This window comes from Protobothrops mucrosquamatus, unplaced genomic scaffold (assembly GCF_001527695.2).
Source record: "Protobothrops mucrosquamatus isolate PMUCROS unplaced genomic scaffold, P.Mucros_1.0 scaffold315, whole genome shotgun sequence".
Taxonomy (NCBI): domain Eukaryota; kingdom Metazoa; phylum Chordata; class Lepidosauria; order Squamata; family Viperidae; genus Protobothrops; species Protobothrops mucrosquamatus.
Window position 1 is genome coordinate 124,183 of NW_015386655.1, and position 22,536 is coordinate 146,718.

The 22,536-nt window shown below is 43.6% G+C and overlaps 1 protein-coding gene across 1 annotated transcript in view; it reads right to left on the reverse strand.

Moving 5' to 3' along the window:
• PLXNA3 (plexin A3) overlaps positions 1–22,536 on the reverse strand; it is a 60,794-nt gene that overhangs the window by 34,350 nt on the left and 3,908 nt on the right. Inside the window, exons 3-9 of the mRNA XM_015815120.2 lie at positions 14,308–14,436; positions 12,596–12,696; positions 10,917–11,040; positions 9,214–9,364; positions 8,538–8,637; positions 4,010–4,124; positions 1,828–2,028 (exon numbers count right to left, since the gene is read on the reverse strand). Of these exons, the coding sequence (XP_015670606.2) occupies positions 1,828–2,028; positions 4,010–4,124; positions 8,538–8,637; positions 9,214–9,364; positions 10,917–11,040; positions 12,596–12,696; positions 14,308–14,436 (921 nt within the window). The remainder of the gene's footprint in view (positions 1–1,827; positions 2,029–4,009; positions 4,125–8,537; positions 8,638–9,213; positions 9,365–10,916; positions 11,041–12,595; positions 12,697–14,307; positions 14,437–22,536) is intronic.

Consider the following 22,536-nt stretch of genomic DNA (forward strand, 5'->3'; position numbering starts at 1 on the left):
ACTAGAGTTGAACCAGATGCTCCTGCAAAGCAATGTATACTTTGTGCCATTTCCTCAACCAACTGTTCTTGGCAGCTTCTGCTTCTTACTGGAAATAATTACAGGCAGCTGCCATGGCTTGCAGGTAATTCTCAACTTACAACCATTCGTTGAGTGACTCTTCAAAGTTACAACAGCACTGAAACAAGTGACTTACAGCCGGTCCTTGCACTTATGACTCTCATAGCATCCGCACAGTCACCTAGTCAAAACTGAGTTGCTTGACAACCAGCATGTATTTACGACAGCGTCCCGAGGTCATGGGGATAGCCATTTGCAACCTTCCCAGCTGGCTTTTCAGCAACAAAGTCAATAGGGGAAAACAGATTTGCTTAATGACCACATGATTAACTTAACAATGACAGTGATTTGCTTAACAACCATGGCAAGAAAGTTCATAAAATGGGGCATGACTCATTTAACAACTGTCTGGCTTAGCAACAGAAATTCTGGTGCAAGTTGTGATCGTAAACCGTAAGTCGAGGACTATCTGTATAGCCACTGAAGCCTTATCCTCATAAAGCAAGAACAGAATATAGAGCACTTAGTATTGCCCATAGTATTTTTGTACAACTAGTGGGCCACATGTGGACCCCCCCAAATGCCCTTTGTGTGGCCTTAAGACAGTGGTTCTCAACCTTTTTAATGCCGTGACCCCCAACAGGTCGTAAGTCGAGGACTAAACCGGTCGTAAGTCGAGGACTAAACCGGTCGTAAGTCGAGGACTTTCCCTACCAGGGAGCACCGCGCATGCGTGGTTCCGCCCCCTGCGCCAGCCAAGGCGTAGCTGGCAAGCGGCAGAGACGGAGCAGGCCGACCACCAGCTGGCCCAGCCCAAGGGAGGTAAGGCACCCGCCGGAAAAGGGGAAAAAAATGGCGGACAGCCTTGCTTGGCGACCCCCGTGAAATGGTTGATCGACTCCAAATGGGGTCGCAACCCATAGGTTGAGAACCACTGCCTTAAGAGCAAGCCAGGCAAAGGTCCCATTTTCTCATTCACCATGAGGGCTCCGAGACCCTGACAAGCAACAAAAGTAGAGATTCTCTTTTGGGGTGAACAAATGGCTTCTTCTTTGATCCTTTTAGACTGTTATTAATTCCAGTCTGCATTTAGTTATGTTCTGCACATAGGTGTTCAATCAAGGTTTCACACGGCACTAGGTATTTATGTAGATAAGCATGAGCTGCAGACTGATTCGACAACTCTCTGCATTGTGGTTTTTTCAGTTATGCAAAAGGAACATAATCCTGGAAAATGGGCTAGAAAACGATTAGATAAAAAAACAAAGTAAATGTTGCAAGGGTCAAGGAATCAAGGGAACGTCAGTTTAAAAAAACCCAGCTTCTTTAAATCTAGTCATGTGGTAACTCTTTTATGGAACCACACAGGAATTTATTATTGAGGGTACCAAATATTTCAATAAATTCTTACATTTAGAAAAAGTGTAATCTAGGTCAGCATTCCCATATTACAGGTAGACAACTAGTAACGATCTGAGCAAGTCCAGGGCTCAAACTGAACCCAACACTGCAACCAACATGTTATTATGAACTGCGATGTGCTTACAGATTCTGGGGGCTGCCCTTAATATACACAAGTAACTCTACAGATGTTCAAAAAAAAGTTTTAAAAAAATCTGTAATTCATTGGCAAGTTGAAACAAAAGGAAGACTTTGTACCTGCAGAAAGCTGAGGAGCTGTATTCTGTTTCCAGGAAGTTCTCAGTCCTCCTGGTTGCAGAACAGTAAGAGGAATAAAAATATGGCTATAAAAGATATGATTCTCACCGAGGTATTCTGGCACTGTACGCTGCTGGAGTTGAAGCGTACAGCTGGCACCCGCTGTTGGCGACCTTGGATTCCCAAGACACATTCATAATTCTTCTGGCCTGACTGAGGTTGTGGAAGGTTCTTGGCACGCAGGGTAATGGGTTGTAACACTCCCACAGGAATCAAGATCTCCCCACCAGCAAGGAGCTCTGGGCAGCCCTGGTGCGAATGAAAAGATGCAAGCCATGTGCTCAGAAACCTGAAAGCTTTGGCAAGGGCCACTTGGGCTGTTTGCAGGCAGCCGTGTGCTTTGTTTATGTTTATTTATGACATGAATATTCTCAAGACAGGGTTGCAAAGGGGAACATTTCTAAACGCCAACTGAGGCCGGCACTGCTTTCAAATTAGCCATACAGGGAACATGAAACACTTAAAAAAAAACAACAGTCTGATCCTGCCCGTGCTTACCAGAAAGAAGTACAGTGAGTAAAGTGATATTGCTTTCCAATTATTATTTTTTAGGACTGTCATTTGGGTTCCTATGTGAAGACACCTATAATCATTCTTGGGGATAGGAAACAAGTCTCTCCCTCCTGGGGACTGAGGTTCCTTCTACCCCAGAGGGAAACAGCTGCCTAACCTTTCACATCCCAACAGCTCCACAGTGAACAGGGGTAAAGCCCAGGAGTCTGGCTCCCAGCTCCTCCTTTGCCTGTGGTGGCCGCCTGAGAGAGATGGAGATGAAAGAGCCTGCTGGGCGCTCAGAGTTTCCATGGAAACCAGAGTCTGGTTAATTGCTCCTTGGTACCAAAGGAAAGGTAGGGCGGGGGGGGGGGAGGCATGCTGGGCTGGCTGCTCTGTTTACAGGGCTAGCAAAGACACAGGGTGGCCATGACGCTGGCAAGCAATACAGGAAACATAGTTCTGACCTGGAGAACAATTAAACCCCCGGGTGCAACTTCCTACGGAGGCTTAAGACAATGGGGTCAAGACAAAAGGCCCAGCCTGTGGGAAGAAGAGCCTGGAAGAGCCAAGCAATTTTTGCCTTCTAGCTCTTTCATTCTTTAGACTGAAAACATAGTCCTTATGGGACTGATCTAGAAGTTTTGCCAGTGCTCCCTAACCTAAGAGTCACAGGCAACACTTCACTTCTCAGAGCCTCAAAGCCTTCTGTCCAGCCTCCTCCCACCCCAGCCACCACATCCAACCGCAAACGCTGGCCCCTCCAAGGGAGCTGCTATCAATTACCTACCCACAACGAGCCCCGGGCGTCTCTAGGTCTATTGATCCCACTGCCTGGGCCAGACGATTGATCGTGAGCCACTGGCCCCATTACCAGCAAACACTCTGGCCTCCCCCATATCGATCCAGCCTCCCACCCCAATAAGGGCACTTTAGTACTATTATCATTTCCCCATGCTGACTCTTTTCTGATTGCTTGGGATTCCCTGGTCCGAGATTCCTTCTATACAAGGCTTGTGGGGGACGCTGCGCACAAGGCTAAACCTAAATATCTGACTTCCAGAAATCTTTCCTTTTCAGTCTGCAACTGGAACCAAGTTTCTAGAACTCATTGTTATAATAACATATTGTGATGTTGCCAGAGTTGGAGGACAGACTTTTAGAGGAAAGGGAGAACTGTTATGCCATAGCTTGAATGTTCCCTTTTCATTATTCTTACTTCTTTTCCAACCCTCCACTTGCGCTTTTTCTGCCTTTGTACCCTATACGGTGCTCAACAAAGCAATTTGAGCTCTGTACGGGGTCAAAATATGGCAAAGACACTGTGAAAAAAATATGCCAGTTAAATGTATGCAAGCAGTTGCACAACTTGCATTAACATGGAAATGGAAATTTGGCTCCCAAATGTTCACTCCAATGCTGGAAGAGCAAACTGTAAAACACCACAGCTATTTCTGCCGTTATGCAGAAACAGGGAGCTCTTGAAAATGCAAGGAAGGAAGTTAAGCTGGGAAGAGGGGGTAGATTCAAGGCATATGGGGAAATCTCTCTCCCGGCTCCCTCTGCCTGTAGGTCAGCAGGGGAATAAAACTGCCATTGATTTCCCCAGTGGTGAAGGTTTCACAAACGAAAGATGAAAAGGCACAGAGTACAGAGAGTGTTCATGTCCAAAAATCATCCTAATGGCTGGCAGGGAACTCTCTTGAGATGGTACGTACACTCCAGTGGCCTTTCTTACCTCAGCAGTGTTGACTCGGCCCTCTAGGAAGAAGCACTTGGCCACATTGTGGGTACATGTATGCCTGTATTTACACCAGTGGCACGGATAGTGGCTGCTGACACAGGACAAGCACCTGTAGAATGAGGAAAATTAAAAAAAGAAAACAGTAAAGGGGGAAGGAATGCACACCCTGATCTACAGATGCCAATTCTCTCTCCTCATTTCCTGCACCTCTGTTCCCCAAAGGTTTTGTTCTGCTTAAGGATATGAAACTCGTGGGAAGGAAAGGGGGGGGGGTGAAACACTGTTTGAATCGGATCTACAAATCTTGTCCTACCCATCTGCTTTACTGCGGAGACAAGCCCCAGAGAGGAAGGCAAACCTAAACTACAGCCACCTACTGACTAGCTGGTGTAAGCTAGGAGAGTCCCAAAACTGAGAGAGGAAGAGGTCCACAAGATGTGTGGGCATTTCCTACTTTACGAAACAGTGAGGGGAAAGTACAACATGCTCTGAGAGGGAAACACAGGGCAGCAAAGCTGGAAGGTTGTGCAGATACTTCAGATCTTGTTTCCAATCAGAAAAATTGTAAGCCTGGCTCAAGCAGTCGTGGCCTGTGGCTTGAAAAAAAGCCTTGCCAACTAATCTAGGTTGCAAGTCCTAGTAAAAAAAAATGTTCCCAAGTCCAGCCACCTTTAGGGCTGGGTCAGGCCTTCAACACTGATGACTTATTCTGGGACTTATTCTTCTTCCAAACTTCCCCCAAGTAAATAAATGGAATTGCAATCTCCCAGGGGCAAGGATTTAATTGATTAATTGTTTATATTTCTAAGGCCTCCCAATTCATTAACAAGTCTGAGTGGTGCAAAACATCAAGTCAGACAGAAATGTAAGATGGCTGTCCAGGGGAGCAAACATCCACTAAATGCCTATAAAGAATTTTTCACAGAAGCAGCCCACTTTCCATCCCAGATGAGAGCCTGGGAAAAACGCCAGATCAGAACATGTCTAAAGCAGAGCAGAGTCGGGATTATTCAGCTTTCTTGGGCAGGATTTCTCAACCTTGGCATTGTTAAAATAGGCGGAATTCAACTCTGGGAAATACTACTCTAAGTGAATACTGTTTCTGAAGATGGGCTCAATGGAGAGAAAGTAAACTTCCTAGATCTTATCAGATGACAATGATTAATGGAAGGGACCCAGAGCATGCCGATTCAGTCTGAGCTTATGGGATAGGCAGAAACAATGGGAGAGTGAACCTTTCAAGTAAATAGTCTCTTTGTCATGTAGGGCTTTTTAGATGACAACTAACATCTTGAATTGCACTTGGAAGCCTACTAATGATGCAGCTTGCAGAGCAAAGGTGTTAAGCAGGCATACTGTGGCACACTCATAATTGCTTGTTCTACTATGTTCTCCACCAACTAAAGGTTATGAGCGCTCTTCAAGGTCAGTTGCATGTACAGGGCATTGCATAGTCCACACATAAGTTGACCAAAGCACAAGTGACAATGAGACGGTGCTCCAAGTCCAAGAATGGGTACAATTAATAGATGAGATGAATCTGTGTGAAGGTCTTCTTGGCTACAGTTGCCATCTCCTCAATCTGCAAGTCCAGGGGAACCCCCAAACTGCACACCAGTTCTAACTGTGGAAGTGAACCCCATTCAAAGTTAAAAATAGGAAGTCCTCAGGCTAGGATGGTCCATGAACCCATTAGCACTCAGAATTGCTAGGGACAAGCATAAGTCCATTCCTCCCCATCTGGACCTTAATAGCCTTGGGGCAGTGGGACAAGATCTTCAACAGCATCATTTGGTTAGCTAAGACTTGAGAACCAGCTGGGTATCATTACACACTAATGATAACTGATTCCATGTCAACAAATGACTCACACAGTGACTTCATGTAGTTATTAAACAGGAAGGGTGAAAGCACTGAGCCCTGTGGCACTCCACAAATCAAGAAGTTTCAGCCTCTTCTTTCCAGGCAATACTTATTGGAACCAGCCAAGAGAAAAGAGAACAACCACAACATCAACGGTCATTGGCCTCATTCGAGACAGTGATGAGTCTGCATATAGATGAGAGGTTGAACAAATGGCCCTGTGATGCAACTGTAACAATCTGGAGCTGAACATGCTTCAAACTGTAGAGAGTGGATTTTAGGAGGAGCCCTCCTATTTTACCTCCTTTTACTATATTCGACAGCACGGTATCAGCAATAGAGTCCTTCATGTTTTGGGGTTCTATAAACTCCCAGGACTTAAAATGGATGCTTAACATTAGAACCATCATTAAAAAGGCACAACAAACAATGTTTTTCCTGCTTCAACTCAGGAAGTTCAGAGTGGCCCAGGAGCTGTTGATACAGTTTTCCAGAGGAATTATTGAATCTGTTATTTGTACTTCCATAATTGTTCGGTTTGGCACAGCAAGCAAATAGGTCAGGTACAGTCAGTGGCGTAGCGTGGGTTGTCAGCACCCGGGTCAAGGCAAGTAATTTGCGCCCCCCCCCCTCCACAGTGGGCGGCGACCCGGCGGCTCGGATCGGATTCGCATAGCCAGCACTACAGAGAGAGTGAGTGAGCCAGGCAGGGGCAGAGAGCTGCGAGTGCGAGCGCCCCCCCCAGATGTTGCGCCCGGTGCGGCTGGCCCCCCCTGCACCCCCCACGCTACGCCTCTGGAGTCAGAGTCCAACTATAAATGATTTTATCTGTCAGATACCTGGAATATTTCTCCCAGTGGCCCTGAAAATGTTTTTCTTACTCATCTCTTCTCAGCAGAGAATAGGTTATTCTGAAAAGGGCCACTGTTCAGCTATTTGTGAACACAGTAAGAGTGGAAAAATAGTTACACTTTGTGGCTCTTATTACCATGATATAATCCCTAATATGGTCTCTTACTCGTGTGCAATCAGATTCGCCCTTCACCTTCCTCAAATGGCATTCTAAGCATCTCTTGTGCCATTTTAACTCCTAGGGTTTCCTCGAAAACTAATTCTCATCAGTCTTAATATGTGGCCACCTGCTTTAATTAGTTCCTGAATATTCTGGGCCAGATCCATGGTTGTTATACTGGAGTGAACTCCCAAGCCATCTCCAGCTCAATTCAAGTTAAAATTTCCCAGAACTAGCTCTCCACTGCTAATTTCACAACTCAGGCAGGGATGTCATGGTACAACATTGAGGCCAATACAACAGCAAGAAACTCAGCTGTTTCCTTGAGCCCAACTTCAACTCCAGGGTCTTACATTTGGTTATCTGCAACAAGTTGCTGCTGAAAGTCAATAGGGTTCCAGGATGATAACTGCCACCATTGCCACTTGCCCTGGGATCACAGCTGGTGCCACACTTGAAAATCTAGATGCACAACTTGTCCCTTTGCTTCTGATGATGATCAGATACTTCTGGTGCACGTGGTATAGTATACACTGAGAATGCCACATAATTGAACATCTATTTATGTTAACCATCCTAAACCATTCTGTGGCTGGATAATCACATCACCTTAAGCAATTGTGAAGTTTGTTTAATGATGGCTTAGTATGCTGCATGTTGCACTCAAATTGCAATAAACAAAATCACGTTTTAGTGCAACAGTGTGTGAACATGTCACTGTTTTTATCTCAGATGAAACCTATCCTTTCAAGCTTGCTGCATTTCTTACCTTAGGAATAAGATCTGTCCTCCTCATATAGTTTGGTAATGTCTTTCATGCTAATGAAGAGCAGGTAGTCCTCGTGATACAATGGAAATTGGGGTCAGAAATTCCATTGCTAAGTAATGCAGTCATAAAGTATAGTTTCAAATGATTGCATTGCTTAGCAAAAGCTACCCTGGCACTCCTTGTTGCCATCATTAAGCCAGGATTGTGGGGAGTGGGTCACTAAGTAAGGACCTCCTTGCAACTTCCTATCTGCTTCCAACAAGCCAAATGAGTAAGCCAGTAGGAAGTCCCGAATCCTAGGCAGCTCCCAAACAGGCCAGTAGGCAGATAAGTGGCTGCTGTCGGGTAGGGGAGGGTGTATGAGTGGCCGTTAATTTTTATATACTCTTTTATAGGGATTTTGACTCATTTTTGTTAGAATGAAATTTAATTAACTGTCAATTGTATGTTGTTTGTTTTGAATTAATGAAATCCTGATTATGGGTTATTTTTTATGGGAAGAAAGCATGACAGTAAATCAGTAAATAAACCAAGTTTGTATGTTTTAACTATGAGCAAAGTGTAAAGGTGAAAAAGATTTTGTTGTTGAAAGCTGAGATTAAGCCTTATTTTCAGTGGATTCAGCCGGTTCGCACCACTTCACCAGAACCAGTAGTTAACTTTTTGTTGCCCAGGCCCAGAATGGACTTCCGGAAGCGGCATCCACACAGAGAACCGGTTGTTCACAGGTTTGAATCCCACCACTGCTTATTTTGCAATAGTTGTAAACAATAATGTGTGGGTCACACGTCTTCTATGTGAGTAAACTGATGGGAGATTGAAAAAGAAAGTCATTCCCCCTCCCCCACTTACAGCCTGTGCCCAGTTTCAAAACTCACGTGCGTAGAAGGCTGCAATCATAAAATACAAAGTTTGTACTGGCAAATTCCATGCCAGTTTCCTTGGACAGAAGTTGGATCTTAACAGTTCGTACGTCACCTGAGACAGTCATAGGGAAACAGGAAAGAAGGGAGAGCAAGTAGCATCAATCATAGTGTGTTTACAAGGCCACATTCTTGAATTCCTGACACAATCAACTTCTGCTTTCATATTCAGAATCATTAAGCAAAATTAGAATTCCATGATCCCTCATCAGCATAGTTTTACAGAAGAGAAAGAACCATTTATTTACCACTGTTTCAACATGTCAGTTATAACCATGCAAAAACCCAGCATCATAAGAGTGACAACTAATCTGGTTAATGACCATGGGAGCAGCATGAAAAGCAAGAAGGCAAAAAGCAGCAATCCAATAATCTCTTGACAAAATGCCATTTGACTTATAATTCTAACTCCATCTTGAGCATTGTCATCCGCTTTTTAAAAAAAAAATTACATACAACTTTAGGCTTGTTATGAGGAGAGGATCAGGAGTAAGGAGAATTTCTTTGAAGCCATCAAGAAGTTTCTGGCAGAGGCCAGGTAAGGACAGAAAGGTGGACTATACCTTGCTTTCTAACTCTGTCCCTTCTGAATACTATGCTACTGCTTCCCCTCCCGTCATCAAGCACTTACCGTATTCTCCAGGGGGCTCATCCCTCAAAGTAGGTGAAAGGCAGTGGATCCCTCCATCTACCTGAAGCTGTCCCTCGCTCTCCCCAAGGCCCTCAAAGAAGCAAGTCACACCAGCACTCAGGTCTGGGACACTGTGGACCGTAAGCTGAAGCTGGAAACATAGCACAGAAGAATGATGTCATTAGATGGACTGGTATGTTTGAGAATTATGTCAAAAGAAGGGAAATCATAACATGTGCTATATATACATAAATATAAGACACTTCCCAAGTTTTATGACATACAGTAGCCTAAATGGAGTGACACAGATACAATGATCATGGCTAATCTGATTTAGTCTGCATTTTTCCTATCTTGCAATAGCCACGGTAGATGAATAGGAAACAAAAAGCCATACAGAACACTGAAACCCTGATCTCTGACCACTGGAAATTTTACTCAGCAGTTTATCTGGCTTCTGAATTCCTACCAGGCATTATCCAAGCATATCTTGGCAATCATAAAGCTGAACAGTTACTTTTTTAAAAAAAAAAACAACAACAATAACACAAAGGAAAGGAAAACAGCTATCCTTACAAAGCTGAATGGTGTGGTGAATATCATATTATTCAGGCAAGGCTTACTCATCATTATGGGTCTGCTTGCCTAGGGAGGATCTTGTGACCTTCCAGATGCTCTGAGTTGCAACACCCAGCATCCCTCACCAATGGCCGTATGTGGCGAGGGCCCTTGGGAATTGTTGTTCAGCAACATTCTAGAGCAGTGATAGACAGGCAGCACTCCTGTATTGCTATATGTCAATTCTTATCAGCCCCAGCTAGCATAGTTAGTAATGAGAGGTGATTAGTTGCAGTCCAACAATAGCTGGAAGGCCAAATGTTTTTCTCCCCTAAATCAGAGGGTCACTGGAGTCTCTATCCCTACCATGGACATATAGCAGAGGCATAGATCAAAGCTATCCTCTGCTCTGCTTTTAGTAGCTAATATCAAGGCTGGGGATGACCTTGAAGAAGAGCAGTAATTACCTACATAAATACAATTTAGAGCACTAAACCAATTACTCTTGTTTCCCAAAGGATTCTACACTCAAGGTAGTTGGTAAGACATAAGAAATCTTATCCCTAATCAAAGATCCTCTGAAGTTAATGAGTGATTTTTCATGGCATCTTCAAAATATAACCCCATCGTCCACGAGTCGACAGAATATAATGTTTACAGTCTTCATATAATAATTTACTAATTTGAATACATCCAATTGAAAAAGGGCGCCAAGCGATATAATGATATCTCAATTCAGTTCCAAAATGACTGTAAAATTCTATATTCACACTGAATGATTGACTTTCTTATAGGACATGTATGTCCAAAAAAAGAGTTATTTCTTTAATAACTTGCTGATATGGAGTAAGGTCAGAGGTCATGGTCTTCCAAAATTCACTTTAAAAAAGTGCTTAGCTTTCCTCTCTCCTAATACAGTCTATTTTGTTTATAGATCATGTTTGGGGTCAAATTTTCCCCTCTCAGAGTGGTAGCTGACCTCAAAATGTTGAGGTTCAGTTGACTAAGAACAGGGAGGACAAAGAGACCAATAACAGAGAGAAAGTACAGTTAGAGAAAACAAAAAGGAGATAAAGAACAATTAGCCGGCAGGATTGGGGGAGCCAGATGTTCAATAAGGCCAGCAGGAGGGAGCAGAGACTCACCACAATACTAGGTTCTGTCACTGAGATATTACTGGGCTCAACCAGCAACTGCACACATTGTGTCAGAGTTGCTGTAAAGCGGTGGGGTTCTGCAGCACGGGGGCAATCGCTTTCTCTACAGCACCTGAGGCACAGAAACCAAAAGGGGTAAGGGAGCAAAATGAGAGAGGTCTGCACAACCTTGCACCTTCGTTTTTTCCTCTTAACAGCTTCTCCTTCCGTTTTAGTGGGGCGCAAAAGGCTCCTGGTGGGTTGCGGGTCAGAGGCAGGGACTATGAGACAGAACGTGGATCAGAGATCTCCACTGGCAGCCCAACTCATCCCTAAATCCAGGCATAGGAAAGATATCTTGCGTGGGAAAGTTGGCAGAACTGAGATCAAAAGGGAGGGGGCAATAAAAGCAAGGGTCAGTAATTTAAGCATTGTGAAAGTGCACCCACCAGGGGATGAGGGAGGGAAGTTAGCTTGGGGGACTTGTGATGCAGACCTGCTGCTTCCGCTCAGGGGCCCTGGAGGCTTGTTAGCATTAGAAGGAACCAAGGATGCTTAGGGATCTGGGGACTGAGGCGCCTGCCTGGAGAAAGGATGACAGCAACCATACATTTGCAAGCAGGGTGGAGTAGGGAAGGGCAGCAAGCTAATAATCCTAATCTTCTCTCTCTCTCTCTCTCTCTCTCTCTCTCTCTCTCTCTCACACACACACACACACACACACACACACACACACACACACACATCCCAATAAAGGGATAATATCAGAGAGATCATCCTGGATGGAATGAGATCTGGGCTTGGCATAGGAAACGATGGTGAAAGTCCACGGCCTGCAAACAAGTGGAAACACTTCGGCTGAGGATGGGAGGCACTTCTCACTTTTTATACGCTTCCTGCTCCTTCTCCCCACCGCGCCATTGCTTGGGGGGAGAAGTGTCACCTCTGCTTTCAGCCCCCCCCCCATTCTAAGTGTTATCACATAGTCTATATTAAGGAAGGAAGTGCAAGCTGCAGCACCAGGTGTTGAGACAGGGAGAGGAGATGGAGGGTGGGAAGCAGGGAGAAAAACATCTGCTGGGAGAGTGGGGGCTACTGCAGGGAAGGGGAAAAGGTTATTATTTTTTCTCTTTCGCCTCAACCTCTTGCTTCTCCCTCCCACCCCATGTTATGCACTGCCCCCTCCATGGGGAAGGACCCCAACATGCAAGACAACATTGGTGCAGGAAGCAAGCACCAACTTTCCTTCAGAAGGGAGCAGAGAAACATCTTCCTCGTCCTTGGCGGTGCCACATCCAGCAACTGATTGCTGGGGGTGGGGGTGGGGGTGGAGCAGAAAAAAGGAGAAAACCCTCCTTCTCCTTCGAGGTTGGGGAAGGAGAGCTTCGGGGGGCCCTTGTCTGCACCTCCAACCTCCCCTTGTCTGCACCTCCAACCTCCTTTTAGTCTTCCCGCCTAGTCAGCTGAGTGCTGGCAGCTTTAATAGGATTAAAGCTCCTGCAGGGTTCAGATAAAGGGGGCAGGGGAGAGGAAAGAGTGCAACTGGCTGTCTCCTCCCTGCCTTGCCCCCAGACTTGGGTGAAAGCACAAGAAGAATGGGGTGGGGTGGGGGTGGATAGGAATGGCAGATCAAGAGTTCTCCCTCCCAGCCTGCATAGTTGAAGGTAGAAAGGAGGGTCATCTCTCACCTATTGTGCAGGACACACCAGCCACAGTGTGGGTCTCGGGAGCCCAAGCAGTCGACACAGGAAAGATACTGTCCACAATTCTCCACAGGAAGCTGCACCACCTGAGGGAAGGTCTGTATCAATATACATCTGCAGACCTTTCCCCCCCCCCCCATGTCCCACGTCCATTCATCCACTTTGGAGCTTCCCCACAGTCTTCACTAGCCTGGCACCCTCCAGGTATATTGCTGGCTAGGGATTGCTGCCCCAACATAAAGGGTCAAAATGAAGGGAGCGGAAACAGGTTTGTGTGATACAGAAAGGCACTTGTTGAATTCTTGCCTGGGCTGCAGGTGTGAAAAAGTGAGCCCTGCCTGAAGGAAGAGCAGGACTATCAAATCCGAGTGAAAGTTTGAACAATCATAAAAATGTGGCAGGAAAGAATAAAGGGTTTTCTCTGTCCCTGTCTCCCTTCGCTGCCATTATCCAGATTTTTACAGCTTAGATCTGTTTATCCTAGGAAAACAGATCGCAAATACATATCAACCCAGTAGCCTTTGGTCTCACATTTGCTAGTCTTCCTCAACCTTCTTTCTTCAAATGCAGCATCTGCATTTTATACATTCTTTGCATTTTGCTCTTTGAATAATTTGTTCACAGTAAAGAAAATACAACTTTCACGGCATCCCTCACTCCTTACATTTATAGGAATCTTGTCTATTGAGAAGAGATCTCATTGGTGTACCAGTCCTGCCCAGGGCACCTTATCTTATGCTCCTGACCTTAATTGGCCATAGCAGTGTGGAAAGGATTTTCCCACTCCACTTAGAAAAATGAAATAATCTTCACAGTCACTCTTCATTTTCACATTTTAAACATATTGAAATGTATGCATAGTTATCTTGCCCCAGTTTCTATTGCTGATGTAAAGCATACACTTCCCTAAAGCTTAAACTCATTTGGATTGCAATGCAGCTATTAAAAAATAAAAAAGGTACTGAAATGAAGCTTTAACTCTTCTAAGGTAGATATAAATCTGCTGAAAGAGAAAAAAGTTTAAAAGGGCCGGGAGCAATAAATAATTTTAAAAATGCCATTATTTACATAGATATGGATTTTCTAAAAATGCAATTATATCTATATCTAAAACACATAAATAGATATCCTGAATGTCTTTTCGGCATGGAAAGGTAGAGCAGAAATCCTACCACTAATGATGTTGTCTAACAATAGTATTGATAATATTATTATTAGACAACATCATTAGTGGTAGGATTTAAAACCTGCTTTCCATGCAAAAAGGCATTCAGGAATCTCTCTAAAGAAAACTATTTATTTGCAAGCCTTCTCTGTCTTCTGCTCCTGGAATAAAACCTGGCAGCCAGCCAGCAATCAATCAGTCAATCAATCAATGAACTTTTTCATTGAAGCAGCCCTCTCCCCCAGAACAGGTAAGCCAGTTGTCACTAGTTGGTCTGAACTACAATTCCCTCTCCCTGCCAGATGCTACACTGGTTGAGTTTGATGGGAGCTGAAATTCCAATACTGAATACACGGAGAGTCAAAGTTCCTGATTAAGTGCCATCAAGTTAGGTCTATTCTTAGTGACCACATAGATAGACTTTCCTCAAGATGACCTGTCTTCAACCAAGTTCCCACCAGTGGCTTATTTTTCTCCTTCCTAGCTAAGGTACAACAGAAGCTGCTGCCTATCCCATCTCCCTTAGGCTGACCTGTCTCTGGCTGAGCAAATAGAGGTAGCGCTGGTCAGGACTCAGGACCATGTCACGCAGCACAGGCTCTCCAGGCATCACTGGCACAGACTCATAAAGATGGGCCTCATCTGGATTGTCCACACGAACCTGTAGGGTATAATGACAAAAGCAACTCTTTTCCCCTCTCAGAATTGAAAGGATGAAGAGCAGGATAGGGTTCCCCCCAATCCTTACCAGAAATAGAGGGTCTCTTGACAGATGGCTCCTAAAGCCACGTCAAAAGATAAAATTTGTCTTTTTCTTTCTAACGTCTTCTTGGCAAGAAAGAAAAAAAGGTGAAATATTGGCAAAGTACAGGATTACAAATGGAAAACAATATAGTCTAGACCTCTGAGAAAAGAATGAGTCAGGGGCATTCCTCAAGAAAAATCCAGTATCTGAGGGGAGGGAGTAGAGAAAATAAATTTTGGGGGGAGGGGGGTACTATGTCAGTATAAATATTTTAAAGGGCCAATTTAACAAACATATACCTGGGGTGTTTTTGAACTCCCAAATTCCATTAGCCCATCAGCATGACTTATAATTTTACAATTTTGATGATTTCTGACAACTTCTGGAAGGTCGTAGTTTCTCTATGTATGCGATATAGGAAAAACAGATCCAATGGATAAAACGTAAAACCTAAAGCAGCTTACTTTGCATTTTGTTCAATTGCATTTTACAAACAGATTCCACAATCTTATATTTTTATACATCTTAAAATGAGAACAATGATTTAGCAATAGCAATTAGACTTATATACCGCTTCCTAGTGCTTTACAACCCTCTCTAACTGGTTTACAGACCATATTGCCCTCAACAATTTGGGTCCGCATTTTACTGACCTCGGAAGGATGGAAGGCTGAGTCAACCTTGAGCCTGGTAAGGATTGAACTGCTGAACTGCAGGCAGCCGGCAGGCAGCAGAAATAGCCTGCAGTACTGCATTCTAACCACTGCACCACCACGGCTCATTTACCTCACAAAGTTGTCACAAACACAGAACATTTCAATATACTGTATAAGTTACAAATCCAAGTTAAAATGTGTATGACACACTCCTTGGCAATCTAGTTATCTCCAAGCTTTTTTATATGGCCTGTTGTACAAGATCACAAAGTACACTCCACTTTTTTTGCTGCATGAGTTATAACGATCATGTGCATTTAACAGCTTTCCCATTTGAAAAACATGCAAGCAGCCAAGATTGTCATCATCTGCCACTACACTTTTTTAAAAAAGTTAAAGTTGTCCATTTGTGTGCTCCTCCTAATTCAAGGGTTGCATGAATCATCAATGCAATTGGAAGCCCTAATCTCAACCCTTACTGCTCATAAAAACAGGATAGCATTTGTCTTTATAATCACTCTAAAATATATTGAGCTTATGTGAGCTAACCAATCTGCAATTTTTAAACATAGTTTTATTGACTTTTGATTATTTAAATAAATGAACGTTGCTTTTATTTATTTTTATTTAATGAACTATACATATTATCATGACAAATTTGCTTTTTCTTTTCTTTTTTTGAGGGGGGGTTGAACTCTGATCCTATGGAAGCTGAACTGACAGGTGTCTGAATCATCCCTACAACATGTGGCATTCATAAGGAAGGAGGCTGTTGATAAATAGCAGATGAACAATTGGAAAAAGTGAGGCTCCACATTTGGGTTGGCATGATGAGGTGATGAAAAGCAATCTTGAGGAAGGGCAAGACACTTAAAGCTGAAATTGCTATTCTAAGAGTCCCACCATGGTATTTTTTAACCATTTGGGAAACAGCATGATTGCACAAGGGAGGAGCAGGAGAAGAAGTGACAGGCACTGAGTGAAATTATCTCTCTAACTGGTTTGTTTTAGTGCGATTTAATTCAGTCCAGCAGTCTTGCTCTTTGCATGCTGCTTGGCTTGGCAAATTAAAAATAAGCAAAACATTTAGATACCAACGGAATTGCAGAAGTCAACCAAAGTGACTTCTGTGTGAAAACAGCGGGTGATTAATACTCCCGTGTTTTTTTACATTGTGCCATTTCTGGAGAGGAAGTAACTCCACAGCAAGTGAAAAACAGGCTGCTTTTTTTTATTAAACATCAATTCTTTCCAAGGCTTGCAACATCTGAATTTCTAGTACAGTTACTGATAAATTCAAAAGATTCAAAAGATTGATTTCTGACATTGAAGTATAATATCCCAGTATTTTCAGAAATCCAGCAGTGGGGCCCCATCCATTCTTCACACATTTCCTGTCAAACGGTAGCCCATGACAAAGGGCTGTTTAATTGTTTAAAACCAGAGCTAGGGAAAAAACACAGGTTAGTTCAGGTTTACACCATTGTTGTTGTTTTTTTAAAATGTTATCTTCCAGTTACTAGCTATACATCACAAAGGGGAAGCTGAATGCATGCAAAAGTTGGCAGATTTCCAAAAGCCTCTTTCCGTCTTGCATAGAATTCAGATGGAGCTTAGCAGATATTTTTCAAAATGGCCCCAGAAATGTGACAGTGGGACTCCAGGAAGCAGTCATCTTTTTATTTTCTTTTTGTGCCTTCAAGCCAGTCTTGACTCTTGCAAATTGTGTGGACAATCCATGCATTTTCTCGCAAATGTTTTTCAGAGACAGTTTGTAATTGCTTGCTTCCTAGGGCTGAGAAAGAGGGACTGGTCCGAGGTCACCCAGACGGCTTTATGCTCAAAGTAGGACTAGAACTTACAATCTCCTTGTTTCTAGCCTGGCACCTTAATCACTACATTACACTGGCTGTCTCAGGAAGCTGAGGGCTCAGATACCATCTGGCAACCCAATACTCTTCTTTCAAGCTCCTGGAACCATTCATGGGCCTTAATAGACTCCAATTTTAGCTTTTTTATTTCTTAGTTATCTGATTTTATTTTGGGTTCAGTAAGGGAGTGCCTCATTTCACCAAATAATATTTTTAAAGCTCGGTAATACATTATAAAGCAAAATATCTTGCTTTTTATCTAGCCCTACAAAGGGAAATCGGAAACAGTGGAGGAATGAGAGGATTCTCTCGCAGCTACTGTCTCCTCCTATATTGCATAAAATAGCTGTGAGAACCACTTTTGTCCTTGTGATACCTTATTCTCGCACTAATGATCATTATTTGATTTCCCATCCCACTCATCTTCCTAAATTACACTATGCAGAAGTGCTTTATCAGTGCAGCACATTATACTCATTTGTCCGCTAACAGCAGGCTCAGTTGCTCAATCCTCAGGACTTTCCATCCTTCCTTAATCTGTCCAACTTCCCCATGTACAATTTCAGAATTTTGCCTTAACCTTGGATGGCAGTAAAGTTATACAGGTAGTCCTCAACTTACAACAGTTTGTTTAGTGACTGAAAAACGTTTTTCACACTTACGACTGTTGCAGCATGCCCACGGTCACGTGATCAAAATTCAGGTGGCAACTGGATCATATTTATGACGGTTGCGGTGTCCCGGGGCCATGTGATCGCTTTTTGCGACCTTCTGACAAGCAAAGTCAATGGGGTAGCTAGATTCACTGAACAACCATGTTACTAATTTAACAACTGCAGCAATTCACTTAACAACTGTGGCAAGAAAGGTGGGGCAAAACTCACTTAACAATTGTCTCACTTAGCAACAGAAATTTTGGGGTCAATTGTGGTCATAAGTTGAGGACTACCTGTATTTTTAATAAAATCAGCTGGACTACAAATGGATCGGAATAGCCATCAAGATGAAAGCATCTCCAAATTTTGCAATGCCTTCTAAACAAAGCCCCATGTGTTGTTAAAGGGCAAGTTATTAGAGAAAGTACCTACCATCAGAATGCATTTTATACACTCCTAATTTGCATAATTTTTTAGGAAAGAACTGACACATATGAAACTGACAAGCTTGGAAATACACAGATAATTTTATCCTTATGATTAGATTCAATATACAAAAAATTGAGCATTGTGCTACTTCAAGATTGTTAATTCATTTGCCCCTAAGAACTTTTGTGTAGGTTTATTTCCATTCAAAGTTGCACTGAAAACACAGAGTGCTTAGAGGAACCAAGGATAACTTGGCTGCAGTTGGTTACCACCTCAACTATAAAACCCCAAAAAAAATCATAGCTTTGGAATCTGCTTGGAGAGTTACTCATAAAATTTTATGGTGATGTGTTTTATCTCTTTATTTGTCTGTTTTTGTTTATATTCTTTTAAAATGTGTGTCAATAGTACAACTATAGAAATTCCAGATTTGTAGGGAGAAATTTGATTGTGGGCATATGTAGTTTGTATGGAGTACCTATTGGATATACCTTAAAGCAACTACATCTTTTTCTGGGCTCCTACCTCCACAACTGTCAAACAATCCTGGGAAAATAGCCATTTGGTTTAAGACATTCTAAACAATGTTGTCTGTCATGTACTCTGAATCACGTTTCTCCCTTTGAATCTAAAGGACTGACCAACCCTAATAAACAGCCAGGCCTGGAATGTCTTCTGAACCAGGGTGTTAGCAAATGGAACATAATAGCTTCCTTTCTCTCAAACTTAATAAAAAAAGTGCAGTCATGCAGTAGAGCCAAGGTTTCGTATATTACAGAACAGCTGCAACTTAATCCGATTCAGACATGTTGATGAGCTGGAGAAACTATTATAACTGGAGGGAAGAGTAGCTATTCTCTGGCGCTGTGTGCCCAGATGTGCCTAACACACACATCAAATGCACAGATCCAGCTCCTGATAAATGGGAATAAAACTTGATGGACGTTAATAAAGCCTTCCACAATGTGATGTTGCAGATGTGTTGAATAATAGCTCCAATCGGCTGTATCCCAAGACATCTGGAGAGTACCACTTCCAACAAAGCAAAAGAGTAATTTAACTGGGAAAGGCTTAAACAGTAAAAAAAAGCTTCCCAATAAATTAAGGCAGTATAAATTATATGCTTCTTTGGCATCAAAAAAAGTCCAGCGTTCATAGTGGGGAAGAGGGGAGAGGGGAGGGGAGGAGAGGAGCCTTGTTCTATTAAAAAAAAAAAGAATCTTCAGCTCTTCAGAGGTGTAGGGAGCACAACAGACCTCTCAGCCACCCAAGAGGCAACGCCAGTGCTGAAGACAGGCAAACCTCAACATGTATAGAGGGCACTAGGTTGACTAAGGCTAGATGAGAAAGAAGTTGCGATTCCTGATGTGTAGGCCAACTCCCCAAAATTAACCACAGACAATGGGGGAAGGGAACACTGAAGGAAACTAAGAATTCAGTCCCCTTAGCCCAGGTTTGGAGTATCTATATTATTCTACTTTACCCAGGGCAGTTCAGTTTTTGAAGGGCTGTCCTGTGCAAATTAAATTTAAAGAGAAAGAATACAGGGTGGGAACTTGAAGTTGTCCACCTGAAGTCAGCTTTTGGATATCAGGCGAAAATGTAATAGGCTTCCGCTTCCACATTACGTATTTCCAAATTGGCATCTGTACTTTTAATTTAGTATATTAACGTGTTATGCAATTCTGCCTGGTTCTTTCTTAATGTTGCATTCCTTTCTCCTTGCAGTTGCAGGAAGTGGCACTCTAGGCTAGGAGTCCATTTTGATAGAACTTCAGTATTTGTCCATAACCTTTTCAGGTAAGTCAATACAAGCAAGTCTGGGGAGAAAGTAGCTCCCCTTAAAGAGGAAGTAGCTCCCCTTTCTACACTGATCCTACATGGCATGGTATCTCCATCAACTAAGGTGGAAAGTAGACATATCTGCCTCTTCTGCATTTGAAGGTAACCGTAGTCACAAAGGGAAGGAGACACATACTAGCCTGGAAGAGAAAGCTCAAAGGGTCTTTCATCCTGACCAACAAAGCTCCATTGAGCCTCCCACACACATAAGGACAAGACCCCTGGGTCAGTACAGTTATGGAGCTGGTGAATTTGGATTCAGCTCCCCCTGTCCCCATCCCAAGGAGTAGGATAATGGTCCTTTTCAGATCGGATTGAGGGAACAGGCAGGTCACCTCCAGCATAAGGCTCCAGGCTAGACAGCAACAAGGCAATTAGTGTACTGAAGACAACTGAGGGAGCTCTGGGAATGGCAAAGACACACACGGGCAGGCTACCACCCGGCCTCCTGCCATCCTAATTGAATCTCTACCATTTGCATGAGGAACAGAAGGGGGTCATGACCTCCCCTCATGGTCCCTGCTAGAGGTTCAAAAGTTTAAACAGCATTTCTCCTCCACCCCCAATACACATATAAGCAAACTGTAACTTAATTCCATGTGACCAGATGCCACAGCCTCCAGGGGAACTCTCCCTCCCCCCCTCCCCACTTTCAAAACTGAATCCACAGCTGGGATGATGGGGGTAGAAGAGAAAATTGGATAGGAATTGGGTTGCTTCCCCCCCCCCCACAAACCAGTTCAGTCAAGAAGCCAAAAAAAATTCACCTTGCTCCTCCTCCTTAGAGATCAATTTGAGCAGAATGAAAAGCTAAGAGATTAATTGTTAAAATCTGGGCTGACAAAGAAGCTATATATATATATATATATATAAAAAACCAGACACATACCCATCTAAGCCAGCATTTAATTTTTATAATGAGAGATTCTGGAGTTCCTATTTGCCTTACGATAAGCTGATCTGATTAGGTTGAAGAGCTTTCTAAGACGCCTTTGACTGCAAACAACTGAACTGTAATGATAGGGAAATGCATCTGCTCATGTTAATAGGCACTAAATAGGTTCGTATGCTTTAGTGGTGGAATCTGTCATCCAAAAGGAGCTTTGGAAATCCAAGACTTGGGTGCATGTTGAATCCTGACTATGAAAACTGTTGGATAATTTCTGCACCAGTTTTAGCTCACCTTCCTATTTCCTCCTCGGTAGCATCCAACATCCAACACATCAGTCTCTCTCTTCTTCCAAAAGGTTATTCTATTCTGTACTTCCTTCCCATCCCCTCTCTCCGCCTCATGCATGCACACTTCAAAAGCTGTAAAATCGGGTTAGAAAATGCTGAGTTCAGGGCAATATGATTCTGGGAGAAGGAAATTGCATTTTAACTCTGCAAGGCCTGAATTAGGGACGGTGCGAGAACAGTTTGTCGGCAAGTTTCTGAGGGATCAGGTGCCATAAATGAAATGAAATGTAATGAGAGTTACGATCTGGAGGCTGACCAAGATGTGCTTGGTCTGGGAAGAGTTCTGTGAAAAAAAATCCAAGCCTGAGGATGTGTACAGATATTGGGCTGGCCATGACTGAGCAGAGACAGGACACAGAGGAGATGGAGATGGGCGAAATCCAGTGGGATGTGCCATGCTGGGGTGTGGTCTCTGGTTGCTGAGACCACTTCAGGAAAGAACAGGCTTGAAGAGCAGCAGAGGAGGGAGGGAGAAAGGAGGGCCTGCCGAGGAGATCAGGAGCAGGGGCAGATCAGGAGCAGTGGGCCATGTCTCTTGAGACATAATTGGCAGCAGCTGAGGGAGGGGAGGTGCTGTGGCCAACCTGGAATGCTTTGGCAGAACTTCCAGACTGCCGCAGTTAGCTTCAGGTTCAAAACCAAAGAGATGTTCTCCATTTCATTTACCTCTTAGTCTGAACCTTCTGCCAACTGTATCCATGATCCTCCGCTTCAGCCTCTGCCAGCCCAATGTCTGGACTTCACACCCCTTTTCCAGCTCTTGTGCAGCACACACCATTCATCTCCCGCTCAGCTCTGCTTATCTTCCCTCCCAATCTCTCCCGTTGCCCAGATAGACAGGGGAGGGGAGTGCCGACTTCTTTGCTGCCCAGTTAATATTTAATGTGACAAGTCTGTTGGGCACAACACTGTGCAGAGTGGTAACTAATGGCAGCTGGGAGGGGGATGCTAGTAACCACCACGACTCCTCTCTTGCTTGCAGCAAGCAGACAGGAAAAGGCCTGAGAGCAAGCGTGCCACTCCAAATGTTCCTCTGGAACCTTCTGAGACTGGAGCTGTTGGGGCTTCTGCAAGAGTGTCAGGGGAGGAGGAAATAGCAGAAACTATCTGTGCTTACTCAGCTGTTCCATGGCCCTTTCCACCTACAAGTTCAGTGGGGAGAATATAGGGCAGCCTGTATGCTACCTGGCTTCCAGTGGGCACGGTCCAATTCCTAAGTATATAGTTCCAGGCATAAAATAATATACAGTATACTCTAGGCATTTCTTGACCAACCCACAAAACAGAAAGTGGGCAGAAGAACCATGATAATAAAAAGAAGGG